Source organism: Chaetomium fimeti, assembly GCF_033439085.1.
Source record: "Chaetomium fimeti strain CBS 168.71 chromosome Unknown B0H64scaffold_4, whole genome shotgun sequence".
Lineage (NCBI taxonomy): Eukaryota > Fungi > Ascomycota > Sordariomycetes > Sordariales > Chaetomiaceae > Chaetomium > Chaetomium fimeti.
In genome coordinates, this window is record NW_026944332.1 from 2,498,860 (window position 1) to 2,526,499 (window position 27,640).

Below are 27,640 nucleotides of genomic sequence, written 5' to 3' on the forward strand. Positions count from 1 at the left end.
TTACACAGTACACAGCATGTGGGCCAGATACCGTAACATTACAGCCTGACGGCGGAAACCAAATCCACGAACAGAGCATCTGTTGATGTTAGGTTTATCGGCGTCATCTAAAAAACCGGCGAAGCCTGGATGTTTCCTCGCTATTTGCATCTCCGCCTACAAGGGGCAAGAAACCTAGGTGCGCTCTCACCGAAATTATGGCGACCGCTTCCCCCGTAACTCAACGAACTGAGTTCTTCCAGCAAGTACGGAATACGCTACCCCTCCATCACAACTCACCACGACTCAAATCATCACTCAAATCATCACTCAACTATCACGGAATTTCTTCTTTTAAATTGCTAACATCCCACCAGCTAAAACGTGTCTGTATTCCCCTCAGCCAATTTGCACTCGGCCCAAAAAGCAAACCTGTCGACTCCAAGGAGGTCCTCAAGTTGCTAGAATCGCTCATCAACCTCTGGACTACCCAAGCAGACAAGGATGGCTCTATCCTGGACGACAAACTCGCTGACTATGTCTTCTTTCCCATCTCCCACCTCCTCCGAGACCGTGACCGGTATCCCATGCGGGTCATCGAAGCCATCATCCGCCTGCTTCGGCTGCTCATTCAGCATGGTTGGAAAGCAAAGGCATCGCCACAGCTCTTTCAACAACTCTTAGTCTTCCTCTCATTCATCGTCGGGGGTGTTCCAGATCAGCCGAAGCAAGACATGCCCGAGGAGACCATCGTTGAGGGCTTCCGCACGCTTGCTGCTCTGGTCCGCATTGCAGAGCCGTCTCACATTGCACCGCCAGCCGAGTCAGCAGCGAAGAGCAAAACAATACCGGCTCTTAGCCATAGTCTCACGGTGATGCTAGACGGTGTTTCCGAGGGTGTTGTGCCCTTGGTTCAGCTCGAGGCGGCCCAATGTTTACACACGGTGTTCACCACCATCAAGGACAATACTGTCCTTGCGCAGTTCATCCCCGGCACGGTATCGGCTCTCACAAAAGTCTTGTCACCACCACAGGCAAATCAAACCCAAAAACGGGTACTACTCAAATGTTTGGAGATTCTCCAGCTGGTCCTCGTGACCGTGCTCGCCGACATCAAAGTCAGATCGCTCGTCAGGGAACTGGAAAAGTCAAGTACAACAGAAAGTGATGCGACGACTAAAGATTCAGCCTCCTCGGAGAATTTAACACCTTCCTGGCTAAAGGCAACTGCATCTCAGGTCAAGATTGCGTTGTCGGCTGTCCTCAAGCTTCGGGCAAATGAGTCCGAAGAACTCCAATCTGCTCTTCACAGGCTCTGCATCAGCCTTCTTGACGAATGCCACGCCTCACTTGCTGACTGCCGACCGATGTTCGTGGAAACTGCCATGATGCTGGAAGATCAAGATACACAATCCCGCCTTGAGACTAGCCTCCAAGACCTTGCCGGCGTCCATGCGGAGCTCGGAGACAGCATCAAAGTGGCACTGTACAGTTGGATCACAGGCCTGCCCCGGGTCATGCAGTCAAGCGATGAACGGGTCAAGCAGCTAGGAATTAGGAGCATCCTTAGGGGTACTAGACTGGCGGCCGCGCTTCAAATGGACTCGTCAACTCTGGACGACGCACTGGGGGATTCTCTTCGAGATAGCATTATAACCCTTGTCAAAGGTTCGAAGCAGCCGAGAATCGTAGACGAGGCTGGAGCAGACGTATCGACAGGGACCGATCTCGCGAGGCATGGGGTGGAGCTGGCAGCATACAGTCCCGTCCTGCTCGACTCGGAAGGCCAGAGGACGACAAGAAAAGAGGTCGGCGCCTTGATATCCCGTGTAGGCTCCTCGGTCCAGCAGGTGAAAATTGCGACGGCCATGTTGGGTCATGTCCGGGACTCCGAGGGTGTCGAGCAGATCGCTTCTTTCTGGCTGTCGTTCGAGTTGTTGAAGGCAACTTACGCACAGTCCTCAGATCTCGACGATTTGTTTGACCTGTCCTCGCTGGGGGAATCACGGCACCAGGAAGAGGCCTTCCGGGAGCTCTACGACTTCTCTACCACGGTGCTATCTGCGCACTCAGACTCCGTCGAGGCGGACTGGCGGCTTGAAGCTATCGCACTGGAGGTAGCGGCGTTTGCGGCCTCCCGTCTGAAGACCGACTTCCAGCCAGAGCTCATCGACGTGCTCTGCCCCATCACAACGTTTCTCGGCTCTCAAATACCACAGCTTCGGAGGCACGCCATTACCACGCTGAACATCATTGCCGCCTCGTGCGGCTATGAGAGCGTCTCCGATTTGATCGTCGATAACGCGGACTACATGGTGAACTCCATATCTCTACGACTGAATACCTTTGACATCTCGCCCGCGTCAACCAAAGTCCTCACCATGGTGATCCGGCTGACTGGGCCGAGGCTGATTCCTTTCCTTGACGACGTCGTCGCAGCAATCTTCGCAGCCCTCGACAACTACCACGGCTACCCCGTCTTCGTCGAGAGCCTCTTCTCCGTCCTCACCGAGATTGTAACCCAGGGCGTCAAGTCCGACATGCTCCTCCTCGAAGACGCCAACACCAAAACCATCGACCATCGCAAACGGCCCCCTCGATCCCTTGGCGTCCCGGGCATCCTCGACACCCTCACAGCCCGCCTCGACCGCATCGCACGCTCAGCCAAAGAAGGAAAAGAAGAAACCACCACCCTCCCGATACACCCCCATCCAAAACAACCCTGGGCCCCTCCCAAAGACACCAAATCCAAACCCCAAGACGAAGCCACCACCCTCCTCAACAAACTAACCAACACCAACACCGACCCCGACACCCAACCCCCAGAACAAGAAGAAGAACCGGAACCGCCTATACTCCCCTCAACACCAACCTACACCCTCCTCACCCAAATCCTCACCCAAACCCAACACCACCTAACCTCCCCGACCCCCACCCTACGCCTCGCCCTCCTCAACCTAGTCGCCACCGTGTCCCCCGCCCTGGGGCCCGACGAGAAGGCCTTCCTGCCGCTCGTGCACGCCGTCTGGCCCGTCGTGCTCGCACGCCTGCGCGATCCGGAGCCGTATGTGGCCGTGGCTGCGTGTGGGGCGCTGGCGGCGCTGTGTGAGGCCGCGGGGGATTTTTTGGGGGGGAGGTTTAAGGGGGAGTGGTGGGAGCGGGGCGGGTTGGGGGCGTGGGTTAGGGGGGTTAGGGAGGGGGTGTTGAAGGGGAGGGGGAAGGGGAAGGGGGGGAAGGGGGGTGGTGGGATGGTGTTGGCTATGGGGGCGGGGATGGGGATGGGGAGTGGTGGTGGTGGTGGTGCGGGTGGGGCGGGAGGGGGGATATTAGTCCCCGCGAGGGAGGGGGCGGCGGCGGGGGATGGGACGAGGATGGTGGAGAGCAGCAGCTCGGGGCCGTCTGGGGGCGCGCTGGGGAGGTTTGCGCAGGCGTCGCAGGTGTGGGAGGCGGTGCTGGGGTTGCTGACGGCGATTGTGGCGTTTGTGAGGGTCGAGGATGATATGTTTGATGATATCCTCGCGCTGGTGGTGGATGTGCTGCCGCGGCACCCCGAGCTGAGGGCCGCGTTGGAGACTATCAATGCCGATGCCGTCTGGCTGGCGTTGTATGAGCGCGGGATGGCTCGGGCGAGGGAGGCACCGGTTGCGGAGGGTTTTGAGTTCCGTTTTGCAAGCGTGGAGAGGGGAACGGTGCAGGTTGGAGTGTAGGTAGTATCCGTTGTGTAGTCGTGCAAGCAAGGTTGGACCTGACTACACTTGTTACATAGTACCCGCGAACCCCACATCCTTCTCACCCAGGTTAGGCTAGTATTAGCCCGCAACCGAAGTTCAGTAGTTGTAACCTCCTCACTTGGCAACCCGGGCAAGTCTTGTGATTGACAAAAAACGGCGGGCTAGTTATCAATTTTCTGGGTACCTATGAGACGAACGAAGCAACGAAAAGTATAAGACGGAACCGAGAGTCCCTCATTAGCGATGAGATCTACCTCACCACACCCTCACTCCTCCTCCTGGTGAGAAGGATATTGTGGGCGAAAGTTAACCGAGCGGGAAATGGACGGGGAATCCTTTATTTCTTCTTTCTCGTCTCATTCCATGCGAGATCCCCTGTGCGAGCCGGCCCACCATATCCGTGATGAGGGTTCCCCGTGTTGAGGTCAGTGTCTCCCTCTTGGTCTAGGTATGTGGATTTCCGAGTGCGGATACGTGTCCTGAAAGTTGAGAATGAGATATCGATGGAGACATGTCTTCCAGGGTCTGTTTGAGAGCAGATGATCAAGAAGGTTTGGACTACATGGCCGCTCCGGGTAATGCGTATCGACGTGCGATCTCTAATCAAGGTCAAATTAGTCAATTTCAAGCACTCCCACACTGTGGAGAGACAAGAGCCCCTTTTTCTCCCAGGGCGTGCATGTGGACCAACACTTGGTGTTCTGGTTAGTTACTGTGTAAAGTTAGTTGGTGGCGGGTTCTGGCACTGATGGTTGGTTGCGGGTTGCATCACATGTGAAAGATGGTCAAGATCAGGGACACGCCCAACCGCGCTTGATCGCAAACCAAGAGGGTTTGATAGGCAGCTTTCGGCACCTTTTGGCACCTTTTGGCACCTTTTGGCATCCTTTGGTGCCTGAAAGTTGAACCCCTCCCTGGTCCACAGAGGTCACCCGCCAAGCCCAAATGCCAGCTGGCCCCACTTGGCCAGCGCAGGGTGTCGGCGGCGGTGGGTGCATTGTCGGTACCTGGCATGGACATTCAACCTCGAAACTCACCCTCTTGGCCGAGACTTGCTCGTCGTCATCCCACCTCCCTTTCCACTCTAAATTGTGTTTCTTTGGTCGGACCGGCGAGGACCGCGGCCATGCATCCTGTATCGTAAACGAGTCCCGCACGACGACGCTCCCCTCGATGACCTGAGCTCACTTCCCGACTCCGCCCCAAGTACCTCGCTTCTCTCCCCCAACTCCCACCGCCGTATCTCGTTTCCCGTCCCTTGCGCCCGCGACCCGACCCCTCCACCGCCGCCCCGAACATCGGGATTCCTACTCCCGCGTAAGAGAACGAGCAACGAAACCGCAAATGGCGTCGTACGGCCATGCGGCGCCCGCAAACTACGGGGCAGGCCACGCCGCCCCCGCGCCGGTGGCTGCTGGTGGTGCCCCGGCCGGTACTTTCTCGCCGGGAACCAAGATACAAGTTGGGAGTCACCGCGTGGTCATTCAGAAATACCTCTCTGAAGGCGGCTTCGCACACGTGTATCTGGTCAAAATGCCGACGCCCATCAACGGGACGGACCAGGCCGTGTTGAAACGGGTGGCGGTCCCGGACAAGGACTCGCTGCGGGGGATGCGCACCGAGGTCGAAACTATGAAGCGCCTCAAGGGCCACCGCGCTATTGTCACCTACATTGACTCGCACGCCTCAGAGCTGCGCGGCGGCGGCTACGAAGTCTTCCTGCTCATGGAATACTGCAACGGCGGTGGGCTGATCGACTTCATGAACACGCGCCTGCAGCACCGCCTGACCGAGCCCGAGATCCTCAATATCTTCGCCGATGTTGCCGAAGGCGTCGCCTGCATGCACTACCTGCGCCCAGCACTCTTGCACCGCGATCTCAAAGTCGAGAACGTGCTCATCACCCTCGTCGGGTCAACCCGCAAGTTCAAGCTCTGCGACTTCGGATCGGCAGCCGCCCCGCGTGCCGCGCCCACAACTACCGCCGAGTGCCGCGCGATGGACGAGGACGTACAAAAACACACGACCATGCAATACCGGAGTCCCGAGATGGTAGACGTGTACAGGAAGCAACCCATTGACGAGAAGTCCGACATTTGGGCGCTCGGCGTCCTGCTCTACAAGCTTTGCTATTATACCACGCCGTTCGAAGAGCAGGGCCAGCTTGCCATTCTCAACGCGAGCTATCGGTTCCCCAGCCACCCTGCCTTTTCGGATAGGCTTAAGGGGCTCATTGGTAAGGCTGGAAGACATCGTTCGCGTGCCGCGGAGTGCTGATGATACGCAGCTTGGATGCTGCGCGAGAACCCGCAGGTCAGACCCAATATTTATCAGGTGCTCCGCGAGGCTTGCGCAATGCAAAATCGAGAGCCTCCCGTCAAGGATGTAAGTAATAGAGGCCGCCCTTTTGTCCCCACTCGTGACTTATTCATGCCCGCCAGATCTACTCGAGCAAATCGCAAGCGGACGCCCACCGGCGTGACCAGCCTCTACCCGATCCCCATGGGGCTAAGTCGCCGCCGACTGTTGGCGCCGTCTTCTCCCCACAAGCAACCCAGCACGAACCGGTGGTTCCTGAAGTCGAGCGGATGCGAAGGGGAAGGGTACCCGTCTCCCAGTCGCCGCAGCCGAACCGGCCAAGTCCGTCTCCCGGCAAGGTGACGGACGGCGACCCCTTTGCCGCCCTTGACTCCAGAGCCGCAGTAAAGGGCGGAGATGAGCTGTCCAACAAATTCCCAACCCTCGACCAATTCTCCCTGCTTCACGACAAGGGGCAGAAGTTTGAGTTTGATGACGGCTTGGCCAACTCCCCACTGCAACCAAAGGACTTGTCCCAGCGGGTTGCCGAAAGATTAGCAGATGAGGCGTTCCAGGTGAAACCCTCTCCCGCTTCCGCGCCTGCTGCACCAAGCCCGAGGCAGTCTATGGACGTTAGCAGACCAAACCCGTCGGTCATGTCTCCGCCCCTTAAATCAGCCACTGCTCCCTCAAAACCGCGAGAGGTCAGCCGTGCATCAACCATCATCTCGAACACCCCTGAACTACAAGCTCTCTCGTCACCAACCCCACAATCACCTCCCAAGTCGAAGATGGTGTCAATAGGGACGATGACGTCCCCGTCACTGGACCAAGTTCCGCAGTACCAGATCCAGCGTTTCCCGCCCAGTGATCGCCACCGAGCAGCTAGTGTCCCTCGGCCGGCCCTCACCGGGCAAAACCCCCCGGCTCTTGGCGAAGGAACTGGTTCTCGGACGCCCTCGTTCCAGGGTGTTGTTGCCCAGCAAACACACGCACGCCACCCCTCGTCGTCGAGGCCGTCACTAGAAGGCGGGCGGCCGAACTTGGATCAACTAGATCCGGTCAGGCCGGGGTCTCGGCTCACCGTGAGGCCAAGACCTGTCAGTACACACCTAGAATCCAATCTCGAGTTTCTACGGGAGCAGGAGTCAAGAGCCAAGTCTCCCGCTTTACCGTCTCCGAGGCACTCGTTGGAGAAGAGCCAACCGCCGAGTCCGGACGAAGACACAAACATCGAATCCAACGTCGACTTCCTCCGTGCGATGGAGGACTGGGATCCGAAAAAGGACAAGTTCTCCAAGCAACACCCGAAGCGGGGCAGCCTCTCATCGCTCGGCGCCGGCACCAAGAACATCCTCGCCGGCAAGTTCGGCGACGCCTTCAAGCGCTTCGAGGGCAACACAACCGGCCCGCCCCAACCGCGCACACCCTCTCCCCTCAAAGACCTTGAACACCACGATCGCCACACTCTCACTCCTATCGCCGGCTCCGAGGCCGTTGACGGCCGCAGCGACGACGGCCAGTCACCGGAATGGGAGGACATGACACCCGAGATGCGCCGCGAGCAAGAGGCGCTCATGCTCGCGCAGGAGGAAGCACGCGTGGCCGCCGCGCAGGCCGAGTACCGGCAGCGCGTGGGCCAGCGGACCGGGGGCGGCGGCCCGCCCGTGCCCCCGCCCAAGAGCATCGGCGGTGTCTCGCGCGTCGCCTCCATCCAGAACAAGGTCCAGAGCCTCATCGACGAGAGCAACCGCGCCTCCACCACCGTCACGCGCACCGCCCAGGGCTATGGCCACTACTCCGACGCCGCCGCCACCCCCAACCCCAGCCAGGCGAGCGAAGGCGGCGGCGGGCACAAACCAGCGGTCCCGCGGAAACCGACAGGCGGGCAGGTAACAGGCGGGCAGCCGCCCCAACAACCGCAGCGCCCGACACCGTCGACCGCAGGCGTAGAGCCCGCCGCCACCGGCCGAACCATGACCTCTACCACCACCGGCGGCAGCCGGCCCCCGGCCCCGCCGAAACCCACCCACCTCAACAAACCCCTGCCCGCAGGCGGCGGTGTCGTGCGGCCCCCGTCCCCGACCAAAATGACCCCGCTCATGCCGGACCTGTCATCCAACACCCGAGGCATCTCGTCACCCAAACTCAGGGGCCCCTCCTCCGCCGCTGCTGCTTCTGCTACTGCGGCTGGGAGTAGCGGTGGTGGCGGTGGTGGTGCTGCTGCTGGTGCTGCTGAGGCGCTGTTGGCGGTGGATCTGCCCGGCGGGCAGGGGTCGGCGCTGCTGAGGATGACGGCGGCGGAGAAGGATGACTATGTGCGGGATTTCCAGAAGCGGTTTCCGAGCCTGGGGGCGATTGAGATGGTGGAGAGGGATTTGGCGGCGGAGGAGGGGGGTGGTGCGGGTGCTAGGGGGAGGTGAGGTGGATCTCCAGGCGTGGAGGGGGCTATGGAATGTGGTGGGTGGTTAGATGGTAATGTGGTGAGGCCGGGGTGGAAGCGAAGCGAGCCAAGGGGTGTAGATGCGGTGGTGATAAGGGTTGTTGTTGTTGTTGTTGTAGTTGCATGATGCGCTGTGGGGTGCATTGTTATACAGTACGGTACAAAACAAGCATAGAAATCGGCCGGTAGGCGATGTTGGATTTTATCAACTTGGGATGGTGGAGCTGTGGTCTGCTAGCGTGGGAAGGGTGATGTGATGCTATAGTGATTCACTTGAAGGCGAGATGTTTCCTAGTCGTGCAGTCTTCAACGATCACATGGTTTGAACCTTGACGGTTCATTCTTATTCTCGAAGTGCCTAATAAACCAGAAGTAGGTCTCAAGGGGGGGGGGGCCGGCATTACAAAGGACGATTCATCAAAACGTATCTATACCGCCTATGTAAATTATACAGAGCTCGAGATATGAAAGAAGAATAAAGGCTTGTTTAGTTTCAGGGGCTCGGGCGTTTTCGGGGTGCAGGTAAGTGGTGTTGAAGTACTTGTGCCATGCAGATCAACACAGTGTTACCCACCTGCCTCCGACCCCGCAGTTATAATCGCCGGTTTACCTACATCTTGCCTACACCTCGGGATTTAAGAAAAGCGTACATGTATCAACCCCGTCTCCTCACCAAGTTCAAACTCGCCTTCCCTACTCGAACACACAGCCCAATCCCGCGTTTTCATCACACCATACACTCACCCCTTACACCCCCCAAAATGTCCACCACCACCACCCCCCCTTCCTACCCCGTCCGCGTCCACCACTACCCCTCAGCCACCTCCCCCAACCGCTTCGTCCAAACCTACGAACACCTCCCCTCCCCCAACCCCCCCCAACAACAACAACAACAACAACAACAACCACCCCCACCCCCACCCCAAAACGCCCTCATCTTCATCGGCGGCCTCGGCGACGGGCCACACACCATCCCCTACCCACGACACCTCGCCAACCACCTCGCAACCCTGCCAGACGCCCAACAACGGTACGCCGTGTTCGAGGCGCGGCTAAGCAGCGCCTTCACAGGCTTCGGCACCACCTCGCTCGCGCAGGACGCGCGCGAGCTCGCCGCCCTGGTGCGCCACCTGCGCGGCCCGGCCAGGCGGGCGCGCAGGGTGGTGCTGATGGGCCATAGCACGGGGTGTCAGGACTGTTTGGCGTATGCCGGTGCTGCGAGGGAGGGTGGTGAGGTTGGGGCGGGGGATGAGGGGGTGTGGGTGGATGGGTTGATACTGCAGGGGCCGGTGTCGGATCGGGAGGCGATTGGGATGGGGGAGGATGCTGGGGAGGTGAAGGCTTCGTTGGAGGTTGCGGAGGAGTTGATTAAGGCTGGGAAGGGAGGGCAGGTGATGGTGGGTGAGGCCTTGCCGGCGGGGTGGAGGGACGGTCCGGTTACGGCGTATCGGTGGGCTTCGCTGGCGGGGGTTGGGTGAGTTCTTTCTGTTGTTGTTGTTGTCTCCCCCCTTTTTTCCTTTCCTTTTTCTTTCCCCTTTCTTACGTGACTCCTAAGCACACAGCACACTTGGGGACTGGGGACTGATAATTTCTACCTAGAGGTGACGATGATTACTTCTCGTCGGACCTGCCCGACGACAAACTGGCGGCGGTCTGGGGCAAGCTGGAGCAGCCAGTACTGATTGTGCCTTCCCAGAAGGACGAATGGGTGCCTACCACTATTGACGTCATGGGGCTCGTCGAGAAATGGAAAAGCTTCTGCAAACCCGGCATCGGCAGCGAGCTAAGCGGGCTTATTCCAGACGCGAATCACCGCGTGGATAACGACGCCGGGCAGGAATGGCTCGCGGATCGGGTGGCCCGGTTCCTCGCCGAACTTGAGCAGTAGGAGGTGCTTGGTTGTTGGCCGGATGTCGCGGGTCTCGGCCATCGGGGAACAGTCCGGTAGTGTAATTACGAGACAGTAATACCGGCAACTGAAAGATACTGAATGGTAAACAACCCCGCCAAACCCCGCTATCATCGGCGACTGCGACGGTGGGGTCTTTGCAACAATCTCACGATTAGGGGACCACATTAGTAACGGGGCGGTACGGCGACACAAACTAGAGTATATATAGCATCAAATGCCTGAGCTAGCGGGAAGTGACAGTTAGCAGCAACCGTCAGATCTCCTCACTACTCCAACTCATTCCGACTCCAACCTCAATCCCAGTCCAACATCAACTTCAATAACAACACCATGTGCATGGGTACTATCTGTCAAACCTGCAGTAAGGCTACCTAGTTGAATATTCTAAAATGATAGACGCCCGGCACTGACAGCCAATGCAGGCAAGCAGACCTGGCTCGGCTGCGGCAGCCACGTTGCCTCCGTTTTCGCCAACGTCCCCGAGGATGAGTGGTGCACTTGCGAGCCCAAGGTCGAGAAGGATGGGAAGCAGTACCCGCCGCAGGCAAAGTAAGGAGTCGGCATTTGCCCCAAGTTGAGATACTGAACCTGCCGGGGAGGCAGAGGAAATTGGGCCAGCAGACTCCTTAGTTTCGGGGCTAGGTATTTTGTGTGTAAATACCAAATACCAAGACCCAGTCACTTCTTTTGAACGTCTCCCGGGAACAAGCAATCCTACACACGTCCACATATCGCATCCAACCCCAGGCAATCCCGGACAACCGGCGTCAATACCGGCATTACGGGCCCGTGCACGCCGGTTACCCCTCCGTACTAGCCGACTCCAGTGCCCCATCCCTGTGCCCTGTGCCCTGTGGCCCTCATGACACCGCTCGGCCAAGCCCGGTGGACTCCAAACCTCACAAAGAGCCAGCACTTCAACATGCCAGTTGGATAGACATAGACAACCTCATCTCGGCAACATGCTCTCCCCGCTCCTCATCTTCGTCGCCGTCCTCCTCCTCGCCGTCCACTCCCTCCGGCAACTTCTCAGTTCGCCACTCAACAAGATCCCGGGGCCATGGCATGCCAAATTCACTACCCTAGTTCTGAAATGGCACGAGTTCAGGACAAATAGGACTCGCTACGTCCATCACTTACACCTGAAGTATGGGCGCGCAGTCAGGATCGCCCCGAACGAGGTCATCTTCGCCTCGGCCGCGGCCGTCAAGGAAATCTACTGCTCTGGAGGTAGCGGCTACGATAAGACCGAATTTTATGATATGTTCAAAGTTTATGGGAAAAGGTATGCGGTCTGGCCGGGAGAGTGAAGGCAGCAACAGTGGGAATTGATAAGGTTGCGTATAGGACCATGTTTACTACCCTGAATAAGGACGACGTGAGGCCCTTTCCAAACAACCGCATAATTATCCCTTAAAGTCTAACGTTATTAGCACGCAAAGAGGAAACGTATTCTCGCGGACCGCTATGCCAACACCAACGTTGTCCGGCCGCAGTCTCTTGACGGAATTGCTGATCGCGCCGGCAACTTCGTCAAAACGTGTTTCCAGTCCGTTGGCGGAAGCCTTGATCTTTATGTGCGTCCTCCCCAATCAGATATCTTGAGATAATGCTAACAGATATACTAGATCGGTATGTACTCGCTGAACTAGGCGAACGTAGACCGGTTCTAACTCGAGCTCACCAACTAGGTCTTCACTCCTACGCTTTTGACTGCGTCACTCACCACCTCTTCCACCCCAACGGGACAGACTCGTTGCTGAACAGCAAGGATGAGGAGATCATGCGCGAAGTAACCTTCGACGATAGCCTTCAGAGTACGTCAAGCCACACCCACCTCATCTCTGAGTCTACCACTGACAACTCCAGACCGGTTGTTCCAATACTACTGGCCAACAGCGCACAAATTAATGGGAAAAGTCCTGTACCTCTTTGCAAAACCGCGCGAGACACCACTGGCCGACGACTTCGTTCTTGACACATGTGCCCTCACAGACACGGCGCCATTCACGCTCCTCAACCGCCTCCAGGGGCCCAATTACAATCTCGACGCCCTGGACGTAGCAGCCGAGTGCCTCGACCACATGGCCGCCGGCATCGACACCACCGGGGATGCCTTATGCTTCCTCATGTGGGAGCTCTCACAACCCAGATCCATCCACTACCAAAGAGAGCTGCAGCGAGAACTCCTCACCAACGCGGGGGCGAGCTTCGACAAACTACCCTACCTCGACGCGGTGGTCATGGAAGGCCTACGCTGTTTCCCACCCATCCCCATGTCCCTCCCGCGCTATGTGCCCGCCGGCGGACGCACCATCGACGGCTTCTTCCTGCCCCCGGGCACCACAGTCAGCTGTCAAGCCCTCTCGGTGCACAAGATGGACGGGACGGTATTCCCGGAGCCAGACGCATTCCGGCCCGAGAGATGGCTGGAGCCCAAGGGCGACGCCGAACGGAAGCGGCTTTTCTTCGCCTTCGCCAATGGCGGCAGGGGCTGTGTTGGCAAGCAGTACGTTGCACCATCCATCTGCGCCTTACTCCTGTGTCTATCGTGCGACATGTCGAGTGAGCGATTTGCTGACATTTTTCATGTGGCGCAGCCTGGCGCTGGCCGAGATGAAGCTGCTGCTCCGGGCCGTCTACTCCAGGTTCACCACGCTCCCGGACGCGAGCATGACGGCCGCGGACATGGACATGTCAGATCAGCTGATCTCGTCGCGCCCGGCGGGGCAGAGGTGCCTGCTGAGGTTTGATCCGTTGGAGGCTGTGGGTGGGGACTAGGTGGTCCTGCTACTTGTAGTAAGCCGGTGAGTGCGCAAGGCAGTGAACAGACAACGCCCTGCTTGCCCTTGTGCCACAACGCCCCAGCGGGTGTGCCGGACTGGCAGGTTTTTGCCGTTGCCGCCCCAGCGAAACCCGAGTCAAACCCCGTCCAACCAGATTATTGTTTGGGGCAAACGGGCGCTGATCAGCATGATGCCGAAAGGTGTCGATAAAGGTTTGATGGGACTTGGATGAACCATGTTGGATATACTACAAACACAATGTCCCAGACGCCGTGGCACGTGGATCCCTCACAATCCACTCGGGCGAGTTGGGCGCCGTGACCCGTTGCGTTTCGAATGCAAGTTGGGGATCTCGGAATCCACTCACTGCGGCACATGGCTGCAGGGCCGTGAATCCGGACAAGGGGTTGGGCGGATCTCGTTTCTTTACTGTCACGGTGTGTATAGTACTTCGATGGAGATACTCTTCATTGTCTTTACCACCTGCAGCTGAAATTCCAGTATCAGACCACTTTTGAAAAATCAAAGAAGGCCTTGCTTGCATTGGGCAGGTGGGTTGTCAAGTGCCCAGGCACGACAGGCTCCCAGGCAAAGGCCGAGGGGCCGAGTCACAAAGGGTGGAGTCGCGGGGGCGACTTCCAGTAACTTCCAGGTTCACCCGATCAGGCTCTTCAACCCGGGCGGGGATGGGGCAACGAAGCACCGGCCCTAGCGCGGTTGCCTCAGGCCTGGACCGCCCTGTGTTCCTGATTCCCACTTCTCCACCAAACCAGGCGTCTTTCTCAAAACGTTTTCTCTTTCTGCGCCCTGAAACTTCTTCTGGCAACCACATCTCCGCAATTATTAAAAAAAACTCAACCATTTCCAATTTCATCGTCTTTGGACTTTCCGAAGCGATTTTCCAGAGCATCAACCGCCTCAGTACTCCGAAATCCTCCGCCGTGTCGTCCATCGCTGGGCAGTCCAACCCTCCGCCGGTTCCACCTCCCAACTTGGGCTCTCCGCAACACTCTAAACTCCGACCATCCCACGAGCAAATTTTGCACTTGACCGGCCGTCAAGCACCAAGTCTCCGTTACTCTGCCATCGTCCCGGCTCCGCCGACAGCAGTACAACACCCAACTCCGATACGCAGCAAAGCGTTGTTTATGTATCAGCACGAAGAGGCCACCGTCTTCCGACACATTCCCCCGCTCGAGCTGCGTCCGTTTCGCATAGCGCGGAAACCTTGTAGCCCCAACAGTTCTGACGGTTGAAGAACCTCTGAACCGCCGTCGTCTTCTAGCGTTAATGCACGCCACCGACTGTCACCAGACTTACCCTATGTCCACGCCTCTCGCACCTTACTGACGCCCGTCCCGCTTCGCCCTTGGAATCCTCGCCAATACTCTGCTCCGCTAGAGTGTCACAGACTCTCGCAAACGCCTCAGAACACCAGATCCAGGATCTCGTCTCCAGCCAGTTTACCCGTCACCAACGTCCAACACCGCAACCATGGCTTCCCTCGTCAACGTCCGCCGCGATGTCAGCGACCCTTTCTATCGCTACAAGATGGAGCGCCTCCAGACCAAGATCGAAGGCAAGGGCAACGGAATCAAGACCGTTGTTGTCAACCTGACCAGCGTCGCCCAGTCCCTGGCCCGCCCGGGCTCCTACTTGATCAAGTACTTCGGCTTCGAGCTTGGCGCTCAGACCAACCTTGACCCCGCTGACGACCGCTGGATCATCAACGGCGCCCACGAGGCCAACAAGCTTCAGGAGCTCCTGGACGGTTTCATCTCCAAGTTCGTTCTCTGCAAGAAGTGCAAGAACCCCGAGACCGACGTCCACATCAAGGATGGCCGCATCATGCTCGACTGCAAGGCCTGTGGCCAGCGCTCCGAGGTCGACTTGCGCTTGAAGCTTAGCGGCTTCATGCTCAAGAACGTGCCCAAGAAGACCAAGAAGGACAAGGCTGAGCGCCGCGCTGCCCGCAAGGCCAAGCAGAACGGCAAGGGCGAGGAGAACGGCTCCGGAGGCGATGACAACTCGGACCAGGCCTCGCCCATGGCCGATGACAAGGGCATCGAGAGTGACGACGACGCCTTGACCCGCAAGATCAAGTCCGAGGCCCACGTCCTCGAGAACAAGCAGGTCGAGGTCAAGGACGACGACTGGGCTGTGGACATGAGCGAGGAGGCCGTCAAGGCACGCCAGCAGCAGCTCCCCGGCGAGTTCAAGCAGAAGCTCGTTCTGAACGGCGATGACGAGGACGAGGAGGGCGAGGGCGGTGGAAACACCGTCTACGACCAGCTGGGCACCTGGATCATGGAAGAGGCTGAGACCAAGGGCGGCGTTAACAATGTTGACGACATTGACCTTTACGTCAAGGCCAAGGAGCTGGGCATCGAGTCCAAGCACCGCACCGTTCTCGTGCTTGTGCAGACCGTCTTCGACGAGAACATCTGCACCCAGATCGGCAAGCGCGCTCCGATGTTGAAGAGGGTATGTTCTCCCAACTTGATGTGCAAACACGCAGTATCCTAATCATTGTCTAGATTGTCACCTCTGAGCGTCACGAGAAGGCTCTTCTTGGCGGTACCGAACGCCTGATCGGCACCCTGAGCGAGGGGCACCCCGACGTGTACGAGAAGGTTGTCAAGATTCTGCAGCTCTACTACCACCACGACCTCATCTCCGAGGAGGTCGCCACCAAGTGGGGTTCCAAGGCTTCCAAGAAGTACGTCGACCTGTCCACCTCCAAGAAGGTCCGCAAGGCCGCCGAGCCCTTCATCAAGTGGCTCCAGGAGGCCGAGGAGGAGTCCGACGAGGAGTAAACCTCAGGCTCCCTTGCCACAGGTCTGCGTTGGGGACTGGCTGTAGTGCTTGGCTTTAAAGATTGATATTTCGCATTGCCATTCCCCTCTAGAGTAGGGCAGAAGACGGGGTTTCCTAGTCCATGTCCTATCCTTGGTATGCTGTCTCGGCTACATGTTCGAGATGCGGCTTTGGTCCGCGGCCTAGATGGTTTACAGAAAAAGATTGTTTCTTGTATGCTAGTTTGCTTTCGCTGGGATGGGGATTCGGTCGTCGTGCAATGCCACTCAATCATGCTTTCTTAACCTTGCTATCCATGCGTGAGTACGACATGTATGTATTGCACCGCTACGGTCTCAAGTCTACCCCTTTGAAGGCGGATATTTCTAAATTTGTACATTTTTTACGATACATTGCTAGCCGTAGCTAGTCAACTGTCAGTCCATTATGACCACTACACAGTAGTCCCTAGACCACAGATTATCTCGCCCCTTTTAGAGCGGAAAAGACATTCCCCAGCCAAAGGTGCTGGGACTCCCACCCTTCCAAGTGCAAGTGACCATAAACCACGCCGGAAAACGCCAACCGGGTATCATCTCCGTCCGTCCACCCATATTAGTCCAGAGCTTATCCCGAGCTCCAGGCGTCCGAGCCTGGATTGGTGGCTTCCCCTGAACACCAGACTCCGAGCAATCAAGACAGGCGCCAGAGCATGCCAGCCATGCCGGCAATGCCAAACCAGGAAAACACCATCCCGCCCATTCCCAACCATACGGTGCAACACCATCTTTGCACTAGTAAGTGAGAAAGGCCGGTAGGCTAGAGGTAAACTCTCCCACCGGCCCAAAGTCAATCTTGCACCATAACCCCTCCAACAAACAATACCCTCCCCTCCCCCCAGCAACACCCCCAATGAACAAACCCCGCCCCCCCTAGCCAACTCAGAGAGAAATAGTTCACCCCTTCAACCACGGAACGATAGCCCCGCCCACCCCGCCCCGGCAACAGCAACAAGAGGCAGACCGAAGACCGCCGCCCCCGCCGCGGTTCACCAACCCGCCGTCCCCTGCGCAGCAGACTTGTCACCCCACCACCCACCACCACCACCACCACCGCTCTTCTCACCACCGCCGGCATCACCGCCGCCGCCGTGCCACTTGATATTCTCCCTGCCCCCCTGCGGCGACCAGCTGCCGGGCATGCTGCTCGTGGCGGGACGCAGGTCTGGGGAGGGGGTCTTGGGCCGGCCGGTGGTGGAACCGCCTTTATTGGAGCCGCGTTGGCTGGCGTTTTCGTGGTTGGAGGTGGGTTTGTCGTAGACCCCCCAGCCGCCGGGTTGGTTGGTGGTGTCATTGTTGTTGTTGGTGGTGTCGGGTTCGTTGGTGGTGGGGTTGTTGAAGGCGGCCCAGCCTGTGGATTGGTTGTTGTCGTTGTTGGGGTCGGCGTCGTTGGTGGTGGCATCTTTGTAGGCACCCCAACCGTTGGATTCGTTTATGTTAGTGTCGTTGTTGTTGTTGTCATTGGAGTCGCCGTTGTTGCCGTCGTTATTATTACCATGGTTGCTCTTATTGCCCGAGTTGGAGCCACTCTTGCTCTTGTTGCTCGGGAGTTTGACCCAGTTCGTCGCTGGAGTGTTCCACTGCACGCCGCTCCCCTTGGCCCACTTGTGCTCGTCGGTGGACTTCTTGTCCCCGTCGCCCATTTTGAAATAGTGCGTACCATGGCTCTCTTTTTTCTCCGTTTTGGAGTGATCACCATACAACGGGTCAAGGACAAAGCCTTGCCGACGAAGGGCGTCGGCACCGTCGGGACTGCCTGGGATGCCTGACACTCCCACCGGGCGCTGGGTTGCGCCGCCGTACGGAGGGGGCACTGGCGGGAATGGGCCGTACGGCTGGCCCCAGGATGGGTACGGCATGGGGGTCGGTTGTTGAGGAGGCGGCGGGTATCCGGGAGGGATCGGCGCTCTGCTTGGATGACGGCCGTGCATGGCCTGCGTTTCGGGCATTTGAGGCCAGCCCGGGGCTGGGTATTGCGGGCCAGGACCTCCCGGGGGATAAGACTGGCCGTAGGGGTACCCCCAGTAGGGTCCATGGTAGACTCGACAGAGGTTTTTGTCGTTGTCGAAGTAGGCATTGGGCGGCGTATCTCGGGCAGGGTCTTCGACCACGTGTTGCATCTGAAGGTTGCGATCGCGAACGGGCAGAATGAGATTCGGATGAGGCTGTGGCTCGGATTTCTTTTCGTCGCCGGTACCGCCCTGCTTGGAGCTGGCGTTATCCGCCTTGTCGTCTTTGGCCTTACTCTCATTCTTCTTCTCGGGGCTCTTTTCAGCTTCAGCTTTCTTGCCCTCTTTGGGCTTATCGCCATTCTTTGGATCGGCCTTGTTCTCCTCGTTATCCTTCTTCTTCTTGTTATTCTTCTTGGATTTCGGTGGTTCCGGCTCGGATTCCGTCGCCGTCTCGTTAGCCGAGGTAGCGGCGCCGGCAGACGTGTCGGTTTCGGGCTCCGTCTCTGACTCTTCCTTCTCTTTCTTCCCCTTCTTCTTCTGAGAGACTTTCCCGTTACCCATATCTCCGCCCTTGTTCTCTTTCCCGTCCTTTCCCGGGCTTGATTTGGTCTCTTCGGTCGACGGGGCGTCGTTGCTCTTGCCGCCCTTGTTGATCTCATCCATCTTGGCTAGTAGCATTAGCCCGGCCACACAACACGAGCAAGCGCAGTTCCGATGCTCAGGCTTATCAGGCTCGGAACTACCATTGCCGCTGCTTGCTTCACTGTCGGACGGCTCCGACCTTTTCGCCTTTTTCTTTGTTTTCTTGGGCTTCGGCTCCGGCTCTTGCTCGCTACTCTCATCGTCGCCGGAATCGGTGTACTCTTCCGACGATGCATCCGAGGACGACGGCTGGTGCGGTTTCTTCAAGGCAGACTTGAGAGGCCTGTCTTTGAACGTCACCCTCTTCTCCTCGGGCGGGCTGGGTGGACTGGGAGGGCTAGGTGCTTTGGGTCTTCTGTGCTTCTTGTGCCGTCTACCCGCGCCATTTCGCGGGTAGGTGACGGTGACAGAGTCGGTGTCGGCCTCGTCATCGGTGGTCATCTCAATTCTAACGAATTGTTGTTTGGACGACTTCCTTTTCCCCGTCGGGAGGTTTTGGCCGACAATCCATTCGAATACAGAATGCGGGGGCATTATAATGGTATTGAATGGCGGATCTGATGAAGATGTTAATTCACTGCACAAGACAAATGGTGTGGGAACTCAAGCACTCCAATAGAGAAACAAACCAAAACTAGAACGATATCGGTCGGCTACGGCTAGGTTGTCGACCAGGTTGCCAATCGTCGCTGGATCGTATGAAGGCGGCGTTTTCGAGTGTCGATGTGGTGAAAATGGCCCTTTGCGCCAGGAACCAAACTAAATACCTTCAACAATTCGATGCGAGCTGTATGAGCATTAATTGCCCTCGACTGATGGCCAGGCAAAGCAGAAAAAACAAAGTGGCTATTTCCCACGATAAGAAAGTGAATCGGTGTAGTGGGTGCAAAATGTGACCGCTTAGTCGTCACCCAAAAGTAGCAGGCGCAGCTGCAACTGCCTGGCTGAACAACACAAACCACCTGCTGAACTGAACAAGAACACATCGTCACTGCGACGGCACTCATCCAACCACCACCAATCCACCCTAGGTAGCCCGCTCTCACGACCTGAGCCATTCTCACAACTTCGACCTCTCCCGCAGCTCCTGCTCCTCCCACGCCCTATTAATCCTCACATTCCTCCAAAACCCCCACGCCGCCAACACCACCGCCACCGGCGGACACACCCACAGCAACCAATTCCACCACCTCGGACTATACCTCTCCATCTCCGCCATCACCCTCGCAACCTCCCCCTTCAACTCCTCCCTCCCCCCATCATTCCAAACCACCACCCCACTCCCCCCGCCTCTCCCCTCGCACCGCCTCGCCTTCTCCCTCACATCCCCCTGACTCCTCACCCGATTCTCCGCATCCTCCCTACTCAGATGCGGATCCCGCGCCCGCAGCCGCGCCATCTGCACCTCCGGGTCCCGCACCGCCACCACCATCACGGCGCCACAGAACCGATCCAGGCGGCTCTCGAACAGCAGCGGCACGTCCAAGACCACCGCCCTGCACCCCCTCACATAGCACTTCAGCACTGCGCGCAGCATGGCGCGGCGCACGGCCGGGTGGACGATGCCGTTGAGCACGGCGCGGTCGGCGCGGCGGGCGGGGTCGTCGCCGAAGACGCGGCGGCCTAGCGCGGCGCGGTTGAGCGGGCGGCCGAGGCCGCGCGGGCCGTGCTCGGGCATGTGGTTTTTGGTGTTGTTGTTGTCGTCGGCGGCATCGTTGCCGTTGTTGGTGGTGGCGGGGATGAGGAGGTCCGGGGTGGAGGGGCCAAAGTGCGCTACGATGGCCTTGTAGCCGGCCGTGCCGGGCTCGACGACCTCTCGCGCGAGGAGGTCGGCGTCGATGATGGGGAGGGAGTAGGGGGGTTGGGAGAGGAGGGAGGAGACGGTTGATTTGCCGGTGGCGATGGAGCCGGTTAGGCCGATGAGGAGCATCTTCTTTTCTTTCTTTTTTCTTTTTCCCTCTCAGCCCTGCGTAGATGGTTTGTATGGGTGATGGTAGGGGACGGGTTTATGTGTGGTTTGAATAGGGGTGGGTTGGATGGAATGGTTCCTCTTAAGTCAGGTTTGGTTTGGTGAGTATTCAACTGTAAGCGAGTTGGGGTGAGGTGAGGTGGGCCGAGGTGAGTGTTGAGGTAAGGTGTTGAGTTAGTTATCCGGGGAATGTCCGGGGAGGTGGGGTGACAAGAGTCGATCCGACTCGAACTTGCCGAGCTACCAGGGGTTTCAATTCCGGATTCGGAAGTTGCTGCTTGGCATGCTCGTCATCAGGGGCCAATGGCCGCACAGATCTGCACTAACGCAGCTCCACTGAGATCGGGAACGCGGTGTTCGGTCAGAACGGCTCAACGGGTGCCAAGCCGGCTGCACAACAGGGGTTGTGCCTGCATGTGAAGGGGTTTTCAGCCTCCTTGACTTCCACCGCTCAAGAATGCCATTGTCAGACTCCAACATGGAACAACACAGATAGAGGATTCACACATTCCCAGCGAACAGTCAATTTCCGCCACATCGCCGTTAAAACCACATGTGCCAAATACCAGAGACCAGTACTCGAAATCGAGGCAAACCACCAACTCCGGGCCAAATCACCCTCGGGTCCCTGATGCAAACCGCAACGCCATCGTTCTCTATAATGAGATACTTCCGTTATGCTGCCATTCCTCCCACGAGGGCCCAACCCGTATACTGTTGTAGGTGGTCGTAAAAGCCGAAGAACCACGACCCGGAAAGAAACTAGATGAGAATGATTGAAGAAAACTGCTGCCGCAGCTCGATCCCGTGTTAATCAGCATTCAGACCGAGCTGGAGCAATGTTGACGAAACCCACCGAGAGGATCCGTGGCGCGTCCTTCATTCTGAGAGACGGATGGCGTAAAAGACGCCGTCGTCGGTACGATACCAACGCACATCGAGGCGATCGATCTGGCGACGGCAAAACAGCGCCCAGTGGCCGTCCATCTCGCGGAACCAGTACAGGCGGTACGGGTCCGGATCAGCGGGCTTGAAATCCTGCGGCTCGTACGCTTGGTTATTCTGTGCTATCCGCATGTTTTGTGCAACCGTCTCGTTGGGCGTCAAGCCAACACCCATTGCAGGCTCGACGTGGACAGGTGGCTGGGCCGGGACGCCAGTTATGTGAGAAGGAATACCTGTCATCGGGTAACCCTGGGCAGGGTTCGGCATCATGAGCTGCGGACCGCTCTGTATAGAATGGTTCTGAAGCATCATCGGGCCGAAGCCTGGCTGCTGCACCACGATGGGGTTCATCGGAGCCGTGGCGGGGGCCACGCCCATTGGTAGCGATTGCATAGGCATAGCCGCTCCGTTGGCCTAGAGACTGGTCAGCGAAGGCTCTCTCGACCCAATCCGGACAATGCGCATCACGCGCGACATGAAGTCGAATGGAGTGAAGGTTGGCAAAGACCACGGCATCATATCGAACCAAGACTGTGAAGAACCCGGCCACAAGGCACTGACCATGTAACTGGGAAACTGTAAACCCGGGTACATCGGCCCCGCCGCACCAAAAGCGTCCTGGCGAGGCACGTAACGATGGGTCATAGGGCCCAACTCCGTGCCGGGCACCTGAGGCTGGAAGTGGACGCCGTAGGGGTTGATAACCGGCGGAATGGCAGGCGGCGGGGGCGGAGGAGGAGGGGGCCCCAGTTCATCCGGAGGGTTAACAGGCGCAGGAGGTGCCGGGGGTTGCTGGGCCGCCATAGAGAACTGGTTAACCATCGGTGTGAACGGCACGCCAAAGCCGCCCCGAGAATGGGTTACGGGCCTCCAATAATTGCCATAGGTCTGAGGGGCCTGGTGATAAGTCGCGCTGAAACGGTTTGCGGGGATTTGCGCCGCAGAGGTGGCAGCCGGCGCCGAAGCAGGTGCGGAGGCCGGCGCTGAGGTCGCTGAAGTAGCCGGGGCCGACGTAGTCTGTTGATTGCCATTGGGATCCAGACGGGACCGGGACTGCGAGACGAACGAAACGTGGGACGGCACTGGGCTCCCCTGCGATGACTTGCGGCCAAAATTGCTTGGACCGGGCGACGGAGGCGGACTGTAATCATCCTCCGGGGCGATAGACACACGCCTCATGGAGACTTTGCCCTTGTGGTCTTTCTTGCCGGCCATGACGACCCGAATGTGCCGATAGTTTTGGCAATGGAAGGTGCTGGGTCGATGGTGGTGTGGAAGTAGGGAAGAGAAAGGGAAGTGTGAATCGAGTTGCGACCGTGAATAAAATTGAGACCCCAGTGTTGTGGGAGGAACAGTGCTAAAAAGAGGAAGGAACGGCCGGGAAGGGGGGTGGGGGTTGAGTTGGTCCGATGGCTCGCCCCAAATTCACTTCTCTTTCGAACGGTGGGTGGAAGACTGGCCTCCACCGAGTCATTCGAACGATAGTGTGCCTTCTGACAGCTCGCGGGCTTTTGCCGTTGTCGAAGAATTTGTTGCGAGTGCTAGCAGTTTGGTTGGGGATGATGCCGAAATTCCCATCGAATGCCCAGAGGGAAGTGGCGATGTGCCCAAATGCGAGATCATGTGCACAACAAAATCAGGAGATTCTGAAAATCTCCAGGCTAACTTACAGTATCACGGAGAATCCAGGTCTGTCCGTTCCAAACGTATTGGTACTGGCGGGCTGGCTGTCGCTTTCTACGCTCATACTGGGCGTTCGAGAACGAAAAGCAAGGGAGGCACATCTTGCTGTATGCTCCGAGTACCGTAGTTGTGTTGTTGCGGCGTTAGAAGTAAAAACAGTTTGCTCGAAGAACTTGAAGAAGTGAAAGAGTGGAGGAGTGATGGAGTCCGTGAGGGTTCCTGCGCTGTAGTGGGAGAAACTGTTATGCAAGGTGATTGACTCTACCTACCTAGTTCATGGATCTACCATTCAGATGAATTTAAGGCTGAATCTTCCCCATAAGTGAATGAAGCCATATACCCGGTGTCCTGGGGGCCATTGGAGGCTACTATCTTAGGGAGCCCTAACCGTGGTCTCATACAATGGGAAACAGGCCAGCTGCCCGCTACAGGCTGGTGGTTTCTCGGGCGTGGAATCCGAGACTTGTATTCGGAAAATAAAGCAATGATAATAATAATATTATTATTATACAAAGGAAACCGTACCGTATAGGCCGGATAAAAACCTCTGCAAGCAATAATAATAATTACCTAGATAATTAAGGCCCAACTACAGGCCCACGTCCAAATTTCGCACCGCTGAAGACTCCGCAGAAGCCCAACTTCCAAAACGCCCAACTCCTCCACCCCTCCTAGATAACCAATGCGTCTTGGTATCATCCAGCCACCTGAAGTCCGCAGCAGGCACCTAATCCCTAAAACGCCCACTCAAGAAAACCAGACGCCTATTCCTATAAAGCAGAGAGAACGCGACTAAGTCTTGACCGGGCATGTGACGCCGAGAGCGGAGACTCCGTAATGCCAGGCGTACTCGAGGGAAGACACCTAGCCTCCGCTGAAGTACGGTTTCTCGAGAGCCGGCTCAATTTCCTGGTAGTGCTTCATCTGGTGCTGCTGGAGGCGGAAGACCGCTCTGCAGCGGTTGTAGTGTTCTAGCAGCGAAGACTGTGACGCGCGGCGGTTAGTACCACAAGGGATCTCGGGGTTTGCTTTGAATTCTTGTGGGGGTGTGAGGATGTCTGCCTACCCGGATGATAATCACCAGCTTGCTTGCGTCCCTGCTCTCGCGCTTCATCATCTTAATGACGTTCGGCGACTTCTTCAAGAGTTTCCATTCCCCATCCTCCAGAGGCGTGGAAAGCTCGTGCTCGTCGCAGAGCAAGTACTTCCATTCTGGCACGTTCGTGATGGGTGGCTCGGACTTGAACTTTTCGGCAAGAGACTGGGCTTTCTGGGCGAGGTCTTTTGGGTGGTGGATGGTATCGAGGTCCTTCAGGAGTCTCCCTAGAACCGCCTCGTAGCGGAACTGGGGGTTTGAAAAGGTCTCCAGCGCCTTGACGACTTGGCTTTCCGTACCATGCCAGTTCAAGTTCAGCAATTTCATCTTGACGCGGCCAAACTCGGTAATGTCGGCGATTGCCAACCTGAATTTCGGGTGACGTGGGTTGTTGGGGGAGACGTCGAAACCTGACTCCGAGAGGCGGGACTTGGCGAGCATCTTGATCTGTTCGTGGGTTGTATTAGTCGCCGTTAAAGCCAGATATCTAGCATGCCTCGAAAGGATGGGAAGCTAAGGTACCTTTCCATGGAAGTCGATGCGCGAGGCGCTGCCGCCATCCAGGAACTCCCAAAAACACTTGTCGTCGACCTCCCTCTCCAATATCTGATCCATCTGGCGCAACGTCGGGATATTGGCGGGATCTTTGAACCAGTGGTCGAGCTTGTTGATACGATCCTCGAGGTCGGGCGGCAGGCCTTCCCTGCTCTCGTCATACGGGATGTAGACGTATCCGCCCTTGTGGTCTGACATCAGGCATCCAGGTCCTTCCCGCGGGAGAGAATCGTAGTCCGAGGACATGACTGCGATTTGTGCCGCGCGCTCCCTGTCGGTGATTGGTTTCTGTTTGGTCGTCCACCGATCGATGCGCTGCGAAATCAATATTTCTATGAGCTCCTGTGGCGTTAGTTGAGCGGGGTTGCCCTCAATCCGGGATAAGCTATCCATGGTGTAGGTGATGTGATTGCAAGAATGAAGAGGATCGAATAACAGGGAGAAAGATTTGTAGCGGATAGAGAACGGAGGCGTTGGGGGTAGAGAATCAAGGCGTTGAAGGTAGAGGATTGAGTGGTTGCGGGAAGAGTATGGGTGGCAAAACAATAGCAATGAGATACCTCGGCCGTGGAAGGTGCGAGGGACAGACTCCGGAAGATCTAGCCCAGTGTGCGTACTGCTTAGATACGTGCGTTTTGGGGACCAAAGCGCGATGTTGCCTCACGAGGAGGGAGAAAGCCCGGACCGAGAGAGAGGGCCGCAGCGGGTGTGGGAGGATGAACCCAGTCGAAAGTGCACTAGGTACTTTGCCAACGTGTGTCGACACGCTTTGACGGGCCGTGGACGGTGCATGACCGGTCGTGCGTCGGGAGGGGCCGGGTCTCTCTCCGAGGGCAATGACGAGAGAGAACGACGATGGCAAAGGTGAAGACCACCGCCACAGAACTGCCCCGAGAGGTGAGGGGCCATAACGGACCATTGCTGTTTTGCACTGCGTACGAGGTAAATTGTACCACTTCACGACAACGAAGCAACCCAAGGGGGGCGGCAGACGTTGATGTTGCGGGTTGTTTGGATCCGGTTCTCACCAAGACGGCCCGCGCCGACGGCCCGCACCGACAGCCCGCACCAATAACCCACACCGATAGCCCACACCGACAGGCCACCTTCCCACCGGCACCATAGTGAGCATAGCTTAAAAGGTGGTTGATGAATGCTGGAAGCTGCCTTCGAATGATCGAGGTTCACTGTACGCTATGCGCTCAACCGGGCGCTCTATGACCATAAGCCACTATTATACAATTTTCCATGGGAGGAGAGATACCCTGCGCTATGCATACCCGCCCTGCACCCTTGGCCCAGTTTCGTACACGTCAGTCCTCAAAGGGACATTTACACACAAAACAGCTCCTCGAAAGAATGCCGTTGTCTGTAGATTAAAAGATGGGATGTGGTGGCAAAATCAAGCCACAAATTGCGTCGATATGCAAGATCATCGAACCAGGTGTTTATTTAGAGGGTTGCAAGAGCCTCGGCATGGGATTCCTCGGGGTTGTGGAAGATAGTCCTCCTCACGATCTGGGTCAATGTCAGCAAGAATCCTGTGGTAAGTAAAATAAATTATGATAGCTTACCGCCCAGGCACCAGCTACTGAAGCCACGATACCGCCCGATATGGCCATCGGCCGAAGCCCCCTTGTGCTCTTAAACAGCATACCACTAAGGGCGCCGGCTACGATCGTGTTGGCGGCATCGTTCTTCCCCCTCAAATACCCGATGTATGAGTTGATGCAGTTGTAGCAGACGGCAACCACGCCCGCCGAGTTGCCCAAGAACGGCCCTCTCCGTGTGATGGAATTGAGCACCGAGTTCAACCGGAGCTTTGGCGACTCGCCGGCCGACTTCCTCAACCCCTCCTGCAACCCCCATGCACCTCCTAGCGAGAGACCGGCGAGGTATGTTGTGCCTGTACCATAGCAGAGGTCATCTGTAAAGCCGCGTGACGGCAGGGCCGATTGCGAGCCGGGCAAGTCCGAGAGCGCAGAGTCTTCGAGGGAGAGGTAGTCTAGGGTGTCCCTGTTCAGGCCGGCGAGGGGGTGTAGTTGTGAGGGGTCGGCGAAGGAGGAGCTGCCGAGGAAGGATTCTACACCCTGACCGGCAGTAGGGTCGAAGGTAGTAGTCGGTTGGAAGGTATTGGTAGGAGTAGTATGGTGCTCCGGGGCAGACGGCGCTGCTGGCGCATTCGACGACGAGGTCTGCGATGAGGACTTGCGTCCGGTGAGGGCATCCCAGATGGACATCTTGTTGGAAATTGAAGGATAAAATTAAAGGGAGATATTAAGACGACCAAATTGAATTGAAGGGGGCAGGTGCCGGTTAACGGGGCCGGTCACGGCTTGCTCGCAGGTAGGTCGCTCGTCGGTGATGTCGGTCGGGTGGGAGGACCGGACCAAGGCGCATGCCGCAAATCATCGATAAGAGACAAGAAAAATTTAGCTGGCCCGTGCACGCACCACGCGAAGTTTCTGCACTGGCCAACTTCCATCTTGGCGTTTCCTTTGTATTGTTTACAGAACCTTGAAATTGGGGATGTTAATAATGTGCAAGTGTAACTGAAGACTCGAAGTGATAGTAGGGCATTTTAACCCCTCCACGTGCTTCTGAGCATTCTCATTATCATGTTGCCCTCTGATCAAGCCGCTGTTTGGTGACGATGTCGGATAGGGTTAACCAACTCCGAGCAAGGCACTGTAACTCTGTAACAGTTACCGATGTCTTGCGAAATTCAAAGTGAGCGTTACGTACCTTACGGTAGTTCGTTACATGTACATACACCTACCCTTACGGCACGCCC

The 27,640-nt window shown here is 57.3% G+C and overlaps 11 protein-coding genes across 11 annotated transcripts; 6 read left to right on the top strand and 5 right to left on the bottom strand.

Annotated features, from left to right (window-relative positions):
* Nucleotides 1-57: 57 nt before the first annotated feature.
* On the top strand, nucleotides 58-3,832 carry B0H64DRAFT_432544 (armadillo-type protein). The gene is made up of 4 exons (XM_062806011.1): nucleotides 58-245; nucleotides 357-977; nucleotides 1,056-3,084; nucleotides 3,310-3,832. Exons 1-4 carry the CDS (start codon nucleotides 198-200, stop codon nucleotides 3,684-3,686), a joined length of 3,075 nt encoding a protein of 1,024 aa, XP_062659402.1. The 5' UTR covers nucleotides 58-197; the 3' UTR covers nucleotides 3,687-3,832.
* A 1,060-nt stretch (nucleotides 3,833-4,892) lies between these two features.
* Nucleotides 4,893-8,715, top strand: B0H64DRAFT_158168 (uncharacterized protein). Its single transcript, XM_062798543.1, has 3 exons — nucleotides 4,893-5,946; nucleotides 5,998-6,095; nucleotides 6,152-8,715. Exons 1-3 carry the CDS (start codon nucleotides 5,055-5,057, stop codon nucleotides 8,429-8,431), a joined length of 3,270 nt encoding a protein of 1,089 aa, XP_062659403.1. The 5' UTR covers nucleotides 4,893-5,054; the 3' UTR covers nucleotides 8,432-8,715.
* A 589-nt stretch (nucleotides 8,716-9,304) lies between these two features.
* Nucleotides 9,305-10,608, top strand: B0H64DRAFT_396747 (uncharacterized protein). The gene is made up of 2 exons (XM_062803835.1): nucleotides 9,305-9,925; nucleotides 10,051-10,608. The coding sequence occupies exons 1-2, from the start codon at nucleotides 9,621-9,623 to the stop codon at nucleotides 10,337-10,339; spliced, it is 594 nt and encodes a 197-aa protein (XP_062659404.1). The 5' UTR covers nucleotides 9,305-9,620; the 3' UTR covers nucleotides 10,340-10,608.
* Nucleotides 10,609-10,693: 85 nt separating this feature from the next.
* On the top strand, nucleotides 10,694-10,916 carry B0H64DRAFT_442254 (uncharacterized protein; the record flags this gene model as incomplete). Its single annotated transcript, XM_062806625.1, has 2 exons — nucleotides 10,694-10,724; nucleotides 10,786-10,916. 2 exons carry the CDS (start codon nucleotides 10,694-10,696, stop codon nucleotides 10,914-10,916), a joined length of 162 nt encoding a protein of 53 aa, XP_062659405.1.
* Nucleotides 10,917-11,325: 409 nt separating this feature from the next.
* Nucleotides 11,326-13,144, top strand: B0H64DRAFT_323887 (cytochrome P450; the record flags this gene model as incomplete). Its single annotated transcript, XM_062800634.1, has 6 exons — nucleotides 11,326-11,648; nucleotides 11,711-11,741; nucleotides 11,797-11,944; nucleotides 12,055-12,180; nucleotides 12,233-12,872; nucleotides 12,964-13,144. The coding sequence occupies 6 exons, from the start codon at nucleotides 11,326-11,328 to the stop codon at nucleotides 13,142-13,144; spliced, it is 1,449 nt and encodes a 482-aa protein (XP_062659406.1).
* Nucleotides 13,145-14,524: 1,380 nt separating this feature from the next.
* B0H64DRAFT_158301 (domain found in IF2B/IF5-domain-containing protein) lies at nucleotides 14,525-16,251 on the top strand. Its single transcript, XM_062798544.1, has 2 exons — nucleotides 14,525-15,633; nucleotides 15,687-16,251. The coding sequence occupies exons 1-2, from the start codon at nucleotides 14,644-14,646 to the stop codon at nucleotides 15,963-15,965; spliced, it is 1,269 nt and encodes a 422-aa protein (XP_062659407.1). The 5' UTR covers nucleotides 14,525-14,643; the 3' UTR covers nucleotides 15,966-16,251.
* A 701-nt stretch (nucleotides 16,252-16,952) lies between these two features.
* B0H64DRAFT_158310 (uncharacterized protein) lies at nucleotides 16,953-19,395 on the bottom strand. The gene has a single exon (XM_062798546.1). The coding sequence runs from the start codon at nucleotides 19,130-19,132 to the stop codon at nucleotides 16,994-16,996; it is 2,139 nt and encodes a 712-aa protein (XP_062659408.1). The 5' UTR covers nucleotides 19,133-19,395; the 3' UTR covers nucleotides 16,953-16,993.
* B0H64DRAFT_158309 (P-loop containing nucleoside triphosphate hydrolase protein) lies at nucleotides 19,396-20,763 on the bottom strand. Its single transcript, XM_062798545.1, has one exon. It carries the CDS (start codon nucleotides 20,526-20,528, stop codon nucleotides 19,659-19,661), a length of 870 nt encoding a protein of 289 aa, XP_062659409.1. The 5' UTR covers nucleotides 20,529-20,763; the 3' UTR covers nucleotides 19,396-19,658.
* A 257-nt stretch (nucleotides 20,764-21,020) lies between these two features.
* B0H64DRAFT_424503 (uncharacterized protein) lies at nucleotides 21,021-22,727 on the bottom strand (the record flags this gene model as incomplete). Its single annotated transcript, XM_062805651.1, has 2 exons — nucleotides 21,021-21,926; nucleotides 22,074-22,727. The coding sequence occupies 2 exons, from the start codon at nucleotides 22,725-22,727 to the stop codon at nucleotides 21,447-21,449; spliced, it is 1,134 nt and encodes a 377-aa protein (XP_062659410.1). The 3' UTR covers nucleotides 21,021-21,446.
* A 1,191-nt stretch (nucleotides 22,728-23,918) lies between these two features.
* B0H64DRAFT_158330 (uncharacterized protein) lies at nucleotides 23,919-25,470 on the bottom strand. Its single transcript, XM_062798547.1, has 3 exons — nucleotides 24,814-25,470; nucleotides 24,262-24,738; nucleotides 23,919-24,179 (listed from the first exon to the last, which is right to left on the bottom strand). Exons 1-3 carry the CDS (start codon nucleotides 25,237-25,239, stop codon nucleotides 24,060-24,062), a joined length of 1,023 nt encoding a protein of 340 aa, XP_062659411.1. The 5' UTR covers nucleotides 25,240-25,470; the 3' UTR covers nucleotides 23,919-24,059.
* An 828-nt stretch (nucleotides 25,471-26,298) lies between these two features.
* On the bottom strand, nucleotides 26,299-27,086 carry B0H64DRAFT_417505 (Tim17/Tim22/Tim23/Pmp24 family-domain-containing protein; the record flags this gene model as incomplete). Its single annotated transcript, XM_062805249.1, has 2 exons — nucleotides 26,299-26,364; nucleotides 26,421-27,086. The coding sequence occupies 2 exons, from the start codon at nucleotides 27,084-27,086 to the stop codon at nucleotides 26,299-26,301; spliced, it is 732 nt and encodes a 243-aa protein (XP_062659412.1).
* Between the last annotated feature and the right edge of the window lie 554 nt (nucleotides 27,087-27,640).

Bases quoted from the DNA above. Each gene is read 5' to 3' on its own strand.
- B0H64DRAFT_432544 (XM_062806011.1), top strand. From the start codon at position 198: ATGGCGACCGCTTCCCCCGTAACTCAACGAACTGAGTTCTTCCAGCAA. The intron at 246-356 runs GTACGGAATACG...ACATCCCACCAG, and splicing joins GAACTGAGTTCTTCCAGCAA to CTAAAACGTGTCTGTATTCC. The intron at 978-1,055 runs GTATCGGCTCTC...AAATGTTTGGAG, and splicing joins CGCAGTTCATCCCCGGCACG to ATTCTCCAGCTGGTCCTCGT.
- B0H64DRAFT_158168 (XM_062798543.1), top strand. From the start codon at position 5,055: ATGGCGTCGTACGGCCATGCGGCGCCCGCAAACTACGGGGCAGGCCAC. The intron at 5,947-5,997 runs GTAAGGCTGGAA...GATGATACGCAG, and splicing joins TAGGCTTAAGGGGCTCATTG to CTTGGATGCTGCGCGAGAAC. The intron at 6,096-6,151 runs GTAAGTAATAGA...CATGCCCGCCAG, and splicing joins GAGAGCCTCCCGTCAAGGAT to ATCTACTCGAGCAAATCGCA.
- B0H64DRAFT_396747 (XM_062803835.1), top strand. From the start codon at position 9,621: ATGGGCCATAGCACGGGGTGTCAGGACTGTTTGGCGTATGCCGGTGCT. The intron at 9,926-10,050 runs GTGAGTTCTTTC...ATTTCTACCTAG, and splicing joins GCTTCGCTGGCGGGGGTTGG to AGGTGACGATGATTACTTCT.
- B0H64DRAFT_158301 (XM_062798544.1), top strand. From the start codon at position 14,644: ATGGCTTCCCTCGTCAACGTCCGCCGCGATGTCAGCGACCCTTTCTAT. The intron at 15,634-15,686 runs GTATGTTCTCCC...ATCATTGTCTAG, and splicing joins GCGCTCCGATGTTGAAGAGG to ATTGTCACCTCTGAGCGTCA.
- B0H64DRAFT_158310 (XM_062798546.1), bottom strand. From the start codon at position 19,132: ATGCCCCCGCATTCTGTATTCGAATGGATTGTCGGCCAAAACCTCCCG.
- B0H64DRAFT_158309 (XM_062798545.1), bottom strand. From the start codon at position 20,528: ATGCTCCTCATCGGCCTAACCGGCTCCATCGCCACCGGCAAATCAACC.
- B0H64DRAFT_158330 (XM_062798547.1), bottom strand. From the start codon at position 25,239: ATGGATAGCTTATCCCGGATTGAGGGCAACCCCGCTCAACTAACGCCA. The intron at 24,739-24,813 runs GTACCTTAGCTT...ACCCACGAACAG, and splicing joins GCATCGACTTCCATGGAAAG to ATCAAGATGCTCGCCAAGTC. The intron at 24,180-24,261 runs GTAGGCAGACAT...CGCGCGTCACAG, and splicing joins AGCTGGTGATTATCATCCGG to TCTTCGCTGCTAGAACACTA.